This window comes from Nilaparvata lugens, chromosome 9 (genome assembly GCF_014356525.2).
Source record: "Nilaparvata lugens isolate BPH chromosome 9, ASM1435652v1, whole genome shotgun sequence".
NCBI lineage: Eukaryota > Metazoa > Arthropoda > Insecta > Hemiptera > Delphacidae > Nilaparvata > Nilaparvata lugens.
This window is the reverse complement of record NC_052512.1, coordinates 41,630,983-41,647,567: the sequence shown is the minus strand read 5'-3', so window position 1 is coordinate 41,647,567 and position 16,585 is coordinate 41,630,983. Positions and strand designations below refer to the sequence as shown.

The window sequence follows — 16,585 nt, the reverse complement described above, 5'->3', positions numbered from 1 at the left end:
GTCTGACTTTTACTCTAATATTGGCGTATGAGGGGGCTCCTTTTTCCTTTTATACTAGTAGTTCTGTGAACAGTAGACCTCACGCAGTATTCTCATCCACAAGTACCGGATTGAAACTATAGACCTCATGGAAATACAGCAATAGACTGGCTTCTCCACACATCTGTGTTATCACTTGCCAGCTGATTTATGATGAATAAAATTATAGTCTGACTTTTACTCTAATATTGGCGTATGAGGGGGCTCCTTTTTCCTTTTATACTAGTAGTTCTGTGAACAGTAGACCTCACGCAGTATTCTCATCCACAAGTACCGGATTGAAACTATAGACCTCATGGAAATACAGCAATAGACTGGCTTCTCCACACATCTGTGTTATCACTTGCCAGCTGATTTATGATGAATAGTTCTATAGTCTGATTCTTACTGACGTATGAAGGAGGCTACTTTTTCCTTTTATATTATCCTTCAAATGCAAAATTTCCAAAAACCTTGTAAATAGGTCGACGCGCAATTAAAAAAGGAACATACCTGTCAAATTTCATGAAAATCTATTGCCGCGTTTCGCCGTAAATGCGCAACATTTAAACATTCAAACATTTAAACATTAAGAGAAATGCCAAACCGTCGACTTGAATCTTAGACCTCACTTCGCTCGGTCAACTAGTTTCTGTGTGTGGCCAGCTCACAAAATCTCCCATAAGGATTACCTGTAAACTTTGAATGACTGGAGGAAAGAGTCCTGAAGTCAGATTATAAATACAACCATAAACCTTGTCCTGAACATAACGAACACAACTAAAAAAATCATCAAATTCGGTTCAAACATAAAAATTTGGTGTGGTACACTCACAGAACTTCCCTTGCTCATTGAACTGTAGCCCCATTCTTAAAAGAGAATCATTCAGGGGAATAACATAATGACGATTGGCGGCAACATATTTCAAGCTACTATCAGACTTCTGTATATCTATATATATAAAAGCGAAATGGCACTCACTCACTGACTGACTGACTGACTGACTGACTGACTCACTCACTCACTCACTCACTCACTCGCATAACTAAAAATCTACCGGACCAAAAACGTTCAAATTTGGTAGGTATGTTCAGTTGGCCCTCTAGAGGCGCACTAAGAAATCTTTTGGAATATTTTAACTATAAGGGTTGTTTTTAAGGGTTTAAAGTTCGTCTTTTAGCATGTATATTCTTCTTCTCCCAATCTCTTAATTAGAATTGAAATTTCCATATCATATGTTACTATAGAACTATAATCTAGATAGAGTACCTCTTCGAAACAGTTGTTAACTGGCAACTAAATCAATAATTTTGTCAGGTTGGCATTAAGTTGAGTTGATTTTGTTAGGTTGGCACCAAGTTGAAGATTTAAATGAATTTATCGCGGAAAAATTGATTGGGCACTGCTACTTCAATCCTAGGAATATTATATTACTAGCCGTCAGGCTCGCTTCGCTCGCCATAACTGTTTAGCCAGACGTTTAGTCTGGACCCCCAACTGGATTGTCCTATTATAATATGATAAAAATGAAAAAATGCAGGCGAGCGAAGCGAGCCTGCTGATCTCATTCTTGGACGATCCAGTCGGGGGTCCAGGGGGCGGAGCCCCCTGGCTAGACGGATATGGCGAGCGAAGCGAGCCTGACGGCTAGTGTGTATATATAATTGTTTTCAGAGTACTTTTTCCTTTGTTTGAATTATGAAATTTGAGGATTTTTTAAAAGTTGTCAAAACAGCTGTTCTACAAATAAAATATCGACATGTGTTCTTTTGAATAAACTGCTCTACCTTCCTACCTCACGCACGAGAAGGAGGTTACAAAGTCCATTTCTCAAGGATGGGGTGGACCACCCATTAGTTTCCCAGAAAGGAGACTCATGCTAGTTGATAAATAACTATACAGAGTATGAATTTGAAAAAAATCGGTCAAGTTATTTTTGAGAAAATCGTGATAGAAATTTAACAAAATTCATTCTTCTCAGGAATATTACGGAGCTCCTGCAATTTTCCCAGAGTTGAGACTCATGTCATTCGATAGGGTTTATAAATAGCTATCCATGGTATAAATTGGTATAAATTTGAAGAAAATCGTTAGAGCCGTTTTCGAGAAAACCGTGAATAACATGGTTTTTTAGCCATCATCCGCCATTTTGAATTGAATTTTTAATTTTTAATTTCTTATTGTCGGATCCTCATGGTATAAGGACCTTAAGTTTAAAATTTCAAGTCAATCGGTTAATTGGGAATGGAGTTATCGTGTTTACAGATACACACACACACACACACACACACACACACACACACACACACATACAGACCAATACCCAAAAACCACATTTTTGGACTCAGGGTACCTTAAAACGTATAGAAATTTAGAAATTGGGGTACCTTCATTTTTTTCGGAAAGCAATAATTCCCTTACCTATGGTAATAGGGCAAGGAAAGTAAAAATCAGACTATAGAATTATTCATCATAAATCAGCTGACAAGTGATTACACAGATGTGTGGAGAAGCCAGTCTATTGCTGTATTTCCATAAGGTCTAGAGTTTCAATCAGGTACTTGTGGATGTGAATACTGCGTGAGGTCTACTGTTCACAGAACTACTAGTTTCTGTGTGTGGCCAGCTCACAAAATCTCACATAAGGATTATCTGTAAACTTTGAAGGACTGTAGGAAAGAGTCCTGAAGTCGGATTATAAATTTCCATAAACCTTGTCATGAACATAACGAACACAACTAAAAAAATCATCAAATTCGGTTCAAACATAAAAAAGTTATGTTTAGTTTAGTTTAATTTTCGTCATGTAACACTACATAATCAAGCAAAGCTTGATAGTACATGACACCTCAAAAAGTATTGAGTACAATACTCAAAAAAAGTAGTCATAAAATAGAGAAAAAAAGAAGAAAATCAGAACATACAAAGTAGTTGAAAATATATGCTAGCAAAAATACCTACACGCGCCAACAGTTGAAGCTTTCCTCTACACTGTACGGAGATGCATCGATCAATTTAGCTTTCAGTGCATTCTTAAACCTTTTTGGGCACTCAATACATTTTATTTCAATAGGAAGAGAGTTATAAGCTCTTAATCTTTAAAACTTTTACAAAATTTCCATTAATAAATAAATCCTTAGTTTAATAAATTAAATTAACGTTTTGGTAGAGAGTTAGTGGGGAGGATATTTTTAATATTCTTTCCGAAGAATGGACATTGATATGTCCAAAGCTCCGCCAATTTATGTAGATGCATAACAATATGATTATTATCTATAGTTATTATATTACAAATTGCTTTTTCATATCATATACAGTTCAATAATTATTTTCTTAGTCTATATTATGTAAATTCATCTATAATTTTGCTGTATTGTGAGCAATTGTATATAAGTGTATAAGCCAGTATATATTGTAATCTACATAAATAAAGTACTCAATCAATCAATCCGCTATAATGTGGCCCTTTCTCTAAGCTTGCGGTTCTGTGTTGCGGGTGCTGAAGATGAACTATCTGGTTTCTAGTATTGTAACTATGATGGATATGACACTCTCTTAATATCTTCTCGTTTCTCTTCATCATAGTTGCAATTTCAAGGAAGTAGAGTGCAGGAACTGTTAAAATTCTAAGTCTTCTGAAAGAGTTTTTTCGCCCCACTTGGATGTAATGAGCTGGTTTTCGTGCGTCATATGGAGGCCGAAAATGATTGTTTTCTGACCAGGCCGGTAAAAGTTTTACGGCCCTAGGGCTGTAAAATATCCTTGAAGTCAGCTGATTCTGATTTGATGTGAACGTGTTTACAAATGGTTTATGAAACGGAATCAGTTTATGCTTATAGAATTGAATAAGCATTCTGCAATAAGATACTATCATTTTATTTGGACGAATAAAATACAGATAAGATATAAATATTATAAACTATTCAAATTCGATTTTCAGAGTAGGATAGAACTTCTAACCTAAACTTCCGAAGTCAACGACAACAAGCATTGTTGACGTTGACATTCAGATTGGCCAAATTTCAAGTGTGAAATTTCAGCAGATCAAAAAACTTTTCATTATTTGTGTTTATTATTCAAGAATCAAAACATTTATAATATCATCTTATTGTCATTTGGAAGAGTAAAAAGTATAAACTAAACCTCTTACATAATTGAACATAATCTTTTAGGTTATTTCGACAAATCAGAATAAAAAATAAAACTACTTGGACAATTTCCTGATATTCAGATTACCTCAGATTTGCTAGAGCAATGACCTTCCTGTTTTGCTTTCGTAAGTGCCTAATAAACAATTATTCTCATATTTATATTGTTCATTTTTCTGTGTGGCGAAAAATAACGTTCTCACCATGGGCAGATATGTTTTTCCGGCTCTCAATCTTTTCTAGTCCTCGGCCTTAGGCCTCGGACTTGAAAACCGATTTCGAGCCGGAAAAGTCTCATTTTCGGCCCTAGGTGCGAAATATACTATTACAAGATTCATAAGGCTTCAAGTTGTCGACAATTCTGAGGGCTTTTTTTTTGCTTTTTGAAGACAGAATTGAGATTATTTTTTTCACTACCCCAGAACATTATGCTATATTGAATTATCGACATTAAATAGCCATGGAAGACATTCAATAGTGCTTTTGTTCCAACTACATTCTTCAGCACTTTCAACGAGAAGCAGACACTTGAGAGTTTGTTCAGAATGTGATCCACTTGAGACAGTTTCTGATTCTGACTCCCAAAAAGCAGACTTCATCCTGAACAATCTCATCCATCTTTTGGCTGATTGTGCCACTTAACTTACTGGTCTCAGTCAACTTGAAATCCAATAATTTAGTTTTCCTCCAATTACTGTCTAAAGTACTTACTTTACTCCCTGATACATAATACTAAAGTGTCACTTTTTCGCTCTCGGTAGTAAAAAACAGAAAAACTCCCTAGGGAGGAAAAGTGAAGTGACACTTTTTCGCTCTCGGTAGTAAAAAACAGAAAAACTCCCTAGGGAGGAAAAGTGACTCCATTTAAATAACATGGGAAGCATCTCTATTTCAAAAACTCACATTGTAATAGGTTAGAAGGTCTGAGCTCAGATGAGAAAGCGTAATAGAGGTGTCTGTCTTTGAGTCAACTGAATTCAATAACACAACAAGAAATTTGATCAACTCATGAAATATATGTTTGTATGATATTATATTCTTAATATTAGTAGACGATAAAAAATTATACAATTTTAAAAATATCTTATTCTATTCAAAATACCAGCCAACAAATATTTTTGATCTGCAATTCAAATCGGAAACGCATGATCTGGAGTCAGCCATTTTTGGTAGCCGCTCAGCTGATATAATTTTTACAACTTTTGCCGATAGATAGTGCAATCGGCAGTGCCAATCAGCCGACCGGTTTTTAGGTTTTAGATTTTAGATTATGTTGTTAGGAAACATTGTCACCAATACGTAAGTTATTAAAATGATTTTATTTGCAGTTTTTATAAACAAAATGTAGATGGAGGAAAAATGTTGTGTACATCACGAGCGAAATAGTTATTTGTGCAACTAGAGCGCAAAGTGACAGTTTGCTGCACCAAAAGAAACGTTTACGCCCGAGCCGAAGGCGAGGGCGGAATGGTTTCTTGAGTGCAGCAAACGAACTTTGCGCACGTATTTCACATTAAATTTTTCCTACAGTTACCATTGAATATGAAAAGTGGGTAATTATGGGTGAAATTCCCTGAAATCTATCAAATGTTTTCTGTGTAATTTTATTATTAATAAGAGCCTTAATTTATTTAAAATTGAATAATAATAATTGAATTATAATGATTAGTAATTCAATTGAAAATTTATCTGACTGCTTGAAGGGGGTTTATCTTATGTAAGCATTGAAATGACTATAATGAAGGCACATAATGGCAAGGCAACGCTGTTCTCCACTGCCATTATAACGTGGGCCTCACTATGAGTGCAGTTACCAACTTAATTTTGATTTTGCTGCACTGGTGCTCCATATAACCTACTAACTATTTTGCGTTGTCATGCTACAAATCTGGAGTATGCATAGTACTCACTTTGCGCACTAGTGCGGAAAAGTGATTCTTTGCGGCCTGCAATCAGTGCACAAATGGTCGCTTTTCAAGGTATCTGTAGGAAAAATACTTTTTCTTCCTCAGGAAAATTTTTGCATTCGGCTTCACCTCGGGCTTCAAACTTTTTCCCACAGGGAGAAAAAGTCTTACTTTTCACTCTAGATATACAAATAACTATTTGTTTATATTCAAACAAAGACCGTTAGCTTGAAACCAGATGTTCATTTGATTAATAGTCTCTTCAGTCCTCTGGACAGCTTCTTCCCATGTTCCAGTCACAATCCTTTTGGTATCATCCGCAAAAAGAAAGACTTGCCAAATTTTGACATCTGTCAAAATTTGAGGCTCGATTTTTATTTATATAGATTGATTTGATAAAGGTCAGCTCACCGTGTGCTTTGTCCTGTTGGCCAGCAATGTATCCATGAGGGATTCGATCATTAATGCCTCCAACGCCTCACCGCAGCTATGAGCCTCGTCGCCCCACAATGAAGCCAGAGTCTGGTGGTCCTCTAGACTTTTCACAATCACGCTTAAAAGCATTTTCTAGAAATTGACAGACAACAAATCAATGAGAAATTATGGAACTACAGAAACTGTTTCATTAAACTGTTTTATAAACTGTTATGTTTTTCAAACGGTTTTAATGGGCCATATGAATAAAGCTGAGCATTTGCTTATACTTCTAAAATATGGAGCATTTGTTTCATTTTCTATGAATAAACGTGAGCAAAACCTTTTGCTCATGCTCATAAAAAAAATAGTTTGAGCATTTGCTCAAAAGTAAAAGCTTATACTCAAAATTGTATGAATAAACTATAGTGAGGTCCACGTTATAATGACAGTGGATAAAAATAGAACAATAGCGTTGCCGATTCTCTGCATTAATTAATTATATTTCTACACTGTCAAAAACATAATTGGCACCGTTGTGGACCTAGAAAAGGATAGTATCACCAGCTTTGTCGAATGATAGACAAGGATAGCAAAACCAAAGTTGATCAAATACTGACATTATAAAGTGGGCCTCACTATAGAGCATTTGCTCAACTTTTGAAGCAAATGCTTCAAAAAAGATGAGTCTAGTCTAGAGCAGCTTATCATCTTTTGCTCATAGTGAAATGGCTCAACTAATTTGTATGAGGAAGAGGAAACTATACCAGATACGATCACAACCAATAGTTGAGAACTATAAAACTCTTTTTAGATTCAACCATGATATATATCACCATTATTCCTACAAAAGAATAAATACTAAAGATAGCCTGATTTATAGATAGCCATCACAAAATAGGAGATAGGCATTTAAGAAGATGAGAGTGTAGACGATTATAAGAAGGCTATTAATATTATAAGATTATGCTGAAGATTATTATAGAGACGCTATTATTTCAAAATTCTAAACTCAACTAACCTAAAACTATTCATAAATAGAAAACAGAGCAGACGACGCAAACACAAGCGGTGCCCCCTACTTGCATATTTAGCGCTTCCGTGAGCTATAAAACCAACGTAAGGCTACAAAAGCGAATCAGCTGATGAAAAATCTTTAAAATACGTGAGCATTTGCTCCAGAGTTCAAGAGCATAAGGTAAGAGTATAAGGTAAAGCTTATTCATATAAAAATGAGCAAATGCTTTCGCTTCTACATTTTGCTCATGAGCAAAACCTTATGCTCCATGCTCTTGCTCATGAGCATTTGCTCTGGTTTTATTCATATGGGCCATTATGTTTTATACAGAAACTGTTTTTGTGTATGATACCTTGTCAAGCAGCCTCTAAGGTTCGGTTTAAAATTAAAGCTCCTTACAGTGGGCCGATGATACCCGGGGGTAAGGGGTGGGTATGGAATACCCCCCAGGAACCGGGGGGTCCGGGGGCTCTCCCCCGGAAATTTGTTTCCAAATCAGGTGTCTAAAATCACATTTTCAACTATTCTAGCACTAAAATAACTGGATAGGAAAGTGGCTCATTTCCCAAGGGAAAGAATATTCTAGGTCTAAATAATATTCTGTTAATAACTTAGAAAGGTATGATAAAATACATGATTGGTACAAAGTTTCCTTTTTATTAACATTTTTTGTTAAAATTGCAATATTCTGAATGCAAGTGAATAGCATATATGTTGAATAAACAAATTTTGTCTTAATGCTTGAAAAGAAAGTCTTAAATAAAACTAACCTAGCCTATTTAAAAATACATTTAAAGTCCAAGTTTTTTTTTTGTGTAGTTGACAAGTTGATATTGTGGTAATTATTCATATTGAATGAAAAAGACTAAGAAATTGTCAAATCAGAAATTGACAATGGTGTAATAACCGAAACCGGTCTTTCTAATTATCAATAAATCAGTGGTTTTTTGACAATTTCTTAGTCTTTTTCATTCAATCCAAGCGTTTCGCCATACTTGCAAACGCATTTATAACTTCATCATCACTTACTGGAATATCTCTGTGGAGAGAAAGCAGACCAAGTCCATTAAGGCTGTGCAAAGGCTAAAAATAATCTTTCTACTGGTGATATTTTTCAAAGTTTTTCGATTTGTATATCATCAAGCTATCAAAATGAAAAGGTTTTCTCAGGAAAACATGTTTTCCCGATCATTACTTTTTGAGATATGAGCGCCTGAAGTTTAAATTTTTGGGACAGAACATTTCAATTCGGTAAGAGATAAATCCATGAGATTTGAAGGATAGATTCTCCATGGTATTGTTGATCTAGTAAAACAAAAATTTTCTGAAAATATCAATTTTTTAGAAAGTTATTCAAATTACCAAAAATTACTCAACTAAAAGTTATTTTTGGTAAATTGTATAGCTTTCTCAAAAATTGATATTTTGAGAAAATCTTTGCTTCACTAGATCAACAATACTATGAAGAATCCATCCTCTAAATCTCATGGATTTATCTCATACCGAATTAGAAATGTTGTCCAAAAAATTTAAATTTTAGGCGCTCATATCTCAAAAGGTAATGATCGGAAAAAAATATTTTCCTGAGAAAACTTTTTCAATTTGATAGCTTGATAGTATACAAATCGAAAAACTTTAAAACATATCACCAGTAAAAAGTTTATTTTTAGCCAACCGAACTGTAAACTGTGTTGTGTTAAAAGAACGTAACTCCAAGAGTTGTATCTTGTCGGATGCAACACGTTGCTTTTGAGAAGATACAAAAGACCATCTGTTGCTTATTGAAAGATACATTTTCAAAAATGTTTGATGTTTTTGAACGGATAGTATTGTAGTCTATAGTGAGGTCCACGTTATAATGACAGTGGATAAAGATAGAAGAATAGCGATGCCGATTCACTGCATTAATTAATTATATTTCTCCACTGTCAAAAACATAATTGGCACCGTTGTGGACCTAGAAAAGGATAGTACCACTGGCTTTGTCGAATGATAGAAAGGAATAGCAAAACCAAATTTGATCAAATACTGTCATTATAACGTGGACTGCACTATAGTGGCCCTCCGCCGATAGGCAAAGCTACAGGACCCAGACTATGCTTTTAAAATGCTTTGAAGGATCTGGTACTAATGGAAAGCCAAATATCTTACCTGGCCTTTTGTCAGAGAATTCTCCTGGGATAGAAGAGAGTCCAATAGGGCTAGCCGTTCCTTGATTGAAGGCAGAAGCATTGGAGCTCCTATAGCCAAACACTCCGTGACCGCCACTTCAATGCTGGGTGGTAGAACTATGTCCACAAGTCTGCCAACAAATCAACGAGAAAACTTGTCAAAATATGGTTATTTCTCTAATTTTATAATAAACTTGAGGAAAGGCACTAGATTTTTGACTGAGGAAAGATCACTAGACTAAGGAAAGACAATGAATTTTTGCCGAAAACTGTTCCTCTTTCAAAAACGAAATATCGGGTCACCGATTTATTTATATCCTATTATATTAAGCGACACCTTTTCCAACTGTATTCGAGAAAGTATCAATTGTAATTGAGAATAGTCATTTGTATTTGAGTATACGTCAGATGTAAATGAGAATAGTCAATTGGATTTGAGAAGTCATCACTTGTAATTGAGAATAGTGAATTTTATTTGAGAAAGTATCAATTCAATTTGAGAACATACGATTTGAAATCTAGAAGTTGTCAGTTGTAATTGGGAAATGATTTGAAAAAAACAGTACTTCCAGTACATATATTTTTTCATAACTGCACTCATACAAAATGATATGATAATATATTTAATATTCCAATAAAACGTTAAATTTTTTTAATGAAACATTATTTTTAAGCCCCAAAATCCATCGAAGAGCTGCCGAATTGTTTGATCAAGAGATTCAATTGATTGATGATGAAGTTCAATTGCGCCGTAAACAGAGAATTTGATCTTCATCAAGTGCAATGTTTCACAAATTGTTTGGAGACAAAAGCCGCTTTGCCAATACATACATAGAAATAATACTTATCAATTAATTATTCGTAAACAGTACAGGGGAAATACTTTCACCATTGAAAAATAATAATTTTCACACATGCAAAGCCTATGGTAGTAATTGGAATACTGTGTACGTAGTACAGTATCCTTCCTGCTCAAATAAAACCTGTAATATAGGCTACAGAAGAGTCACGGCATGTCAATTGGAAAATTTTCTCATTTTCAATTGATATCTTCTCATTTACATTTGACGATTTCTCAAATACAATTCACTATTCTCATTAAGTGTGATGACTTCCCAAATAAAATTGACTATTCTCATTTACATCTGACATTCTCTCAATTACAAGTGACTATTCTCAAATACAATTGATACTTTCTCAAATAAAATTGGAAAAGGTGTAGACTAAGGAAAGACAATGAACTTTTGCCAAAAACTGTTCCTCTTTCAAAAACAAAATATCGGGGCACCGATTTATTTATATCCTATTATATTGAGCGAGCAATTTCTGTATATATCTGGTTATTTTATATCTGGCTATTTTTATATCTGGTTATTTATGTTTTACGGATCTCGAAAACGGCTCTAACGATTTTCACGAAATTTGGAACATAGTAGATTTATGATATAAAGATTCGATTGCACTAGGTCTCATTCTTTGGAGAACTCGCTGAACGACATTAAAAGGATAATTCATCCTTGGAAAACAGATGATAATTTAGTCGTCTCTCGATAACAGAAGATGCGTGTGCCTGTGTGGGAGAGATACAGAATTATTTCCAGCTGTGTAATCATAATCAATCAGCGAGAGATTTTATGTAGCTAGACAATTTAATCGATTTGATCAACATAATCTGATTTGTTGACATGACATGATAATCCTCCTAAACTAGAGTATATCATAATTTTCGAAGTTGATCATTATTTGACAATTCCAAGTGATTAGTGAGTGTTATTTTGTTATTCAATTTGGTTTGTATATAATCTAAATTATAATTTTTTGTTTTCAAATGTTTGAACAGAAAATTGAACCTGAATTCAAGTGTATGGAACATAACCTACTTTCTGGACTATTTATAGTGTATAAATCAAAATTCGGGAAAGAAACAGTTTTGGGCTGTGCCTGTTAGTACTTCCCCAATCATTTTAAAGAATTGTGTTCGGTTTATCAAAAGTCAATAAATAAATAACGAGCGAAGCTCGGTGCCCCGTTATTAATTATATTATATTAGTAGTTCTGTGAACAGTAGACCTCGCGCTCAGTAAGTTACATTGACCTTTTGCAAGGTTTCTCAAAAGTTAATAAATAATTAATCAATTTCAAAAGTCTGGAAAAAATCCTAAATAAACATAGTCCTATCGTACCGTGACGTGTTGTCCCGGAATGTGAGTGTGAGCGCTGTTATCAGGTCTGGCTGCAACTGTCTACAACGTTGATGGAAAGATACAATTATTTTCAAGATGTTCGATGTTTTTGAACGGGTAGTATTAGGCTAGCTTCACACGCATTCGGTTTCATTCGGTTCGGTTCGGTTCGTTACCGAAAACGAATGAGGCTTTCATAGCCTACATGTCAGGTTTTAATTCGTACGGTGCCCGGTTTACAGCACCGATATTACTATCGATAAACAGAACACAATTCTCTAAAATGATCGTGTTTATATTTCACAGCTGGCTATACGTCATCTTATGAATTTCGGGGATGCGATTTTTTGATTTTTCACAGAATCACTCGCTTACTTTTTACTATCCACAGACGACGAGAGTCACAGCTGTTTCAGCCAAGGATGAATAATCCTTTTAATGTCGTTCAGCGAGTTTTCCCAAGGATGAGACCTAGTGCGATCGAATTTTAATATCATAAACCTACTTTCTTCCAAATTTCGTGGAAATCGTTAGAGCCGTTTTCGAGATCCGTTGAACATAAATAACCAGATATAAAAATACAGATACTGTTCGCTTAATATAATAGGATACTGCAGACCCAAAAAGAGTTATGTTATGAATCTTTTACATTCTTATTTTCTGCTAAAAAAGTTGATGTTTTGAATCTTTCACATTTATTAAATGAAAAAAGTTTCTCAACAAGCCTACACAAAAAGTTTTATATCAAATCTATTTGCATTCCAAGACGAAGGAAAACTAACAGTTTAGAATTTGAGTATTATTAATCTAAAATGAACAGGACAAAAACGAAACTCATCCCAAAAAATCTGAACTTTGAATTAACTTTCAAGCTGAAAAGCTTAAAATTTAATTGGCTTCAGTGAAACCGGGCCTTTGTGAGAGATTTTTGCATTCCACTCGGAATTAATTTCAATCCACTGTGTTTAGATAGTACCATAGAGAAACAATAGCGTAAGTTTGTTTTACGCTGTTGTTTCTCTGTTATAGTACTTTCCTGTATCAACTATAAATATAATATCCGGGGACCGAGCTTCGCTCTGGAGTACAAAAGCATACAAAAATTATTAAGAAAGAAGAAATTATAATAACATTCATAGTTCATACAGAAATATTCTATCTAATCACAGTAAATTGAGATTAATTACCAGAGGAATACAATAATTTTCCTCACAAAGACCCGGTTGCACAAAAGCAGGTTAAATTTTAATCCTGATTAATTTCACGTGAACCAAATCAGAGAAGACCATTTCAAAGAGATGGATCTACTGGAATTAATCAGGATTGAAAATATTGAAAATAACCTGGCTTTTTCGCAACCGGCACTAATAGTACCTGAGATTACAAAAGTTCAACAGCTGAGTCATAATTTTGACACAGTCCCACACACATGAACCACTACCTCCGTAAACAAAGCCGTAATGCATTCGTGTTACGTCAGCACAGGTAGGGCTCCTACACTAATCAAAACACTAGTTGTTTTTCCGCCTCTCAATCTTTTCTAGTCCTTGGACTTGAAAACCGATTTCAGCCGGAAAAATCTCATTTTCTGCTCTAGGTGCGAAATATACTATTAAACGAAGTTGAAATTATTTCTAAAGGAGGAGTGCTTTTATAGTCTGAAGGACTATTTTGACTACTGTAATAGAGTCAAAGACGAATGGTAATCATATACTAGATATAAATTTCATGAAAAATTAATGGTGTCTCGCTTTTTGCTAGCACTTTGACTTGTCTGACGCCATTGAGGCCAACCAGACGTAATATATATGTATCTATCTATCTATCTATCTACCTGAACAAGAGATAGCGCAACGCTGTCGCCTGGTCGCCAAGTATCTTCTGATGATTTCCGCTAGAGAGCGCCAATGAGAGATGGGCCGACAACAGTCTCAAGCAGAGCAGCACAAACTGCTCTCTTTGTTCGCTGTTGCTGAGAGGAGGAGATGCCTCCTCTTTCTTCTCTTCTTTCTTCTCCTCTTCTTTCTTCTCATCCTTCACCCCTCCCACCACCTTCTCCTCGGCCGCCATGAAGCCATCGCAGTGTCGTCGAATGAAGGCGGCAATCAGTGCAAACGACTCCTGGCTCATATCCACACAAAATGGTCGATGCCATGTTATTACGGGCCTGTGAAACCAACAAAATCAGTCAATTAATGAATATATACAGGGTGAGTGAATTAAATCAGGATTTCATTTAGCATACACAAATGAGATGAACTGAAGTAATGCGAATAAAATACTATAATAATAATGATATTTTTTTTCTTTTTTGCTACGTCCTGGTACCCCCAGAAGAAGGGAGTTTATTATAGAAAATATAACAAACAAAAATGAAAAATCCGGTGTGGCGCACTCACACAACTTTCCTTGCCGTTATGAAAATTGATCACCTGACGCTAGTGTTCCCGCACATATCAAATCTACTATTCTAAGATCTGAGACAGCTGGTGACAGGACAATAGCGCTGCAGACACACGAAGTCTGCTATCTCTTCATAGTGAATGATTTAATAGAATCAACAGTTTGCAAATGAAATAATAACATTTTCTCAAATTTCAAGCTTATTTTCAATTTTAGATGAAAATGTTACTGAACATTAATTGTAGAGATTTTTATGCTTAATCTTTTCCACTCAAAATTTTTTGTTTAAATTCTATCTGAAGCCTAATAATTGGGAGTCGAAAATCGAACTTTGCATAGATGGGGCGGAGCTCCTGGAATTTTTACAGATATGAGACTTGTGGCAGTTGATAGAGCTTATCAATGACTATTTCAGGTATAAATTTGATCAAAATCGTTGGAGCCGTTTTCGAGAAAATCTCGAAAAACCCTGTTTTTGACAACATTTCCGCCATTTTAGCCGCCATCTTGAATTGCATTTGATCGAAATTGTTCGTGTCGGATCCTTATAGTGAAAGGACCTTAAGTTCCAAATTTCAAGTCATTCCGTTAATTGGGAGATGAGATATCGTGTACACAGACGCACATACACTCATACAGACACACACACACACACACACACACACACACACACACACACACACACACACACACACACACACACACACACACACACACACACACACACACACACATACAGACCAATACCCAAAAACCAGTTTTTTGGAATCAGGGACCTTGAAACGTATGGAAATTTAGAAATTGGGGTACCTTAATTTTTTTCGGAAAGCAATACTTTCATTACCTATGGTAATAGGGCAAGGAAAGTAAAAATCAGACTATAGAATTATTCATCATAAATCAGCTGACAAGTGATTACACAGATGTGTGGAGAAGCCAGTCTATTACTGTATTTCCATAAGGTCTATAGTTTCAATCCGGAACTTGTGGATGAGAATACTGCGTGAGGTCTACTGTTCACAGAACTACTAGTATATGAATGATCTATATAAAAAAATCGAGCCTCAAATTTTGACATTCAATAACTTTTTTATGTGTTCACCGAATTTGATGATTTTTTTAGTTGTGTTTGTTATGTTCAGGACCAGGTTTGAATTTACTAGTAGTTCTGTGAACAGTAGACCTCACGCAGTATTCTCATCCACAAGTACCTGATTGAAACTATAGACCTTATGGAAATACAGTAATAGACTGGCTTCTCCACACATCTGTGTAATCACTTGTCAGCTGATTTATGATGAATAATTCTATAGTCTGATTTTCACTCTAATATTGACCTATGAAGGAGGTCCTTTTTCCTTTTATATTATCCTTGAGATGCAAAATTTCCAAAAACCTTGTATATTACGTCGACGTAAAAATGATTGAGTGATGCCTATTCAAACATAAAAACAGGGCAATGTTATAACTCCACAACCACAACTGTTCCCTTTTCTACAACATTACAGGGGTTCATATAATCGACGAAAAAGTCGACTTTTCAATCGATTCTGACCAACAAAGGAAATGTAACTGCATGATAATCGATTGAAAACTTGAAATCGATATTTTTGAACCTAATCTCTATTATTGTCTGCCCTGAACATTTTACTCTTTCGACATCTGGTCCCTTTTCGCTTTCCACATCACATTAAATTTACTGTGATTAGATGGAAAATTTCTGTATGAATGTTATTATAATTTCTCCTTTCGTAATACATTTTTTAAATGATCCATATTTTTGAAATGGTCTTCTCTGATTTGGTTCACATGAAGTTAATCAGGATTAAAATTTAACCGGCTTTTGTGCAACTGGGCCTTTGTGAGGGAAATATTTGCCTTCCCTTTGGGAATTAATCTCAATTTACTGTGATTAGATAGAAAATTTCTGTATAAATGTTATTATAATTTCTTCTTTTGTAAAAGATTTTTATGCTTTTGCACTCCAGAGCGAAGCTCGGTCCCCGATATTAAGCAATTATGTGAAGTATTGTGACTAAACGTGTCTGATCATGTCTTGTCTTGTCTTGTCTTGACTAACTGGTGTGTGCCTAGCCTTACTGACCGATCAGTGGGCACCAAGGTGCAGACGAGACTGAGCTTAAATGTATCTTTCCATAAGCAACAGATGCTCTTCTGTATCTTCTCAAAAGCAACGCGTTGCATCCGAAATGATACACCAGAAGAGCATCCTTGCAATAGTTTGTGTTGTCTATATACTGACCGATCAGTGGGCACCGAGGTGCAGACGAGACTGAGCTTAAATGCATCTTTCCATAAGCA

General features: G+C 35.2%; 1 protein-coding gene across 1 annotated transcript in view; it reads right to left on the bottom strand.

Annotated features, from left to right (window-relative positions):
• Positions 1–16,585, bottom strand: part of LOC111062848 (probable E3 ubiquitin-protein ligase HERC1) — a 121,345-nt gene that overhangs the window by 68,783 nt on the left and 35,977 nt on the right. Inside the window, exons 12-14 of the mRNA XM_039435890.1 lie at positions 13,695–14,027; positions 9,658–9,808; positions 6,486–6,641 (exon numbers count right to left, since the gene is read on the bottom strand). Coding sequence (XP_039291824.1) covers positions 6,486–6,641; positions 9,658–9,808; positions 13,695–14,027 — 640 coding nt within the window. The remainder of the gene's footprint in view (positions 1–6,485; positions 6,642–9,657; positions 9,809–13,694; positions 14,028–16,585) is intronic.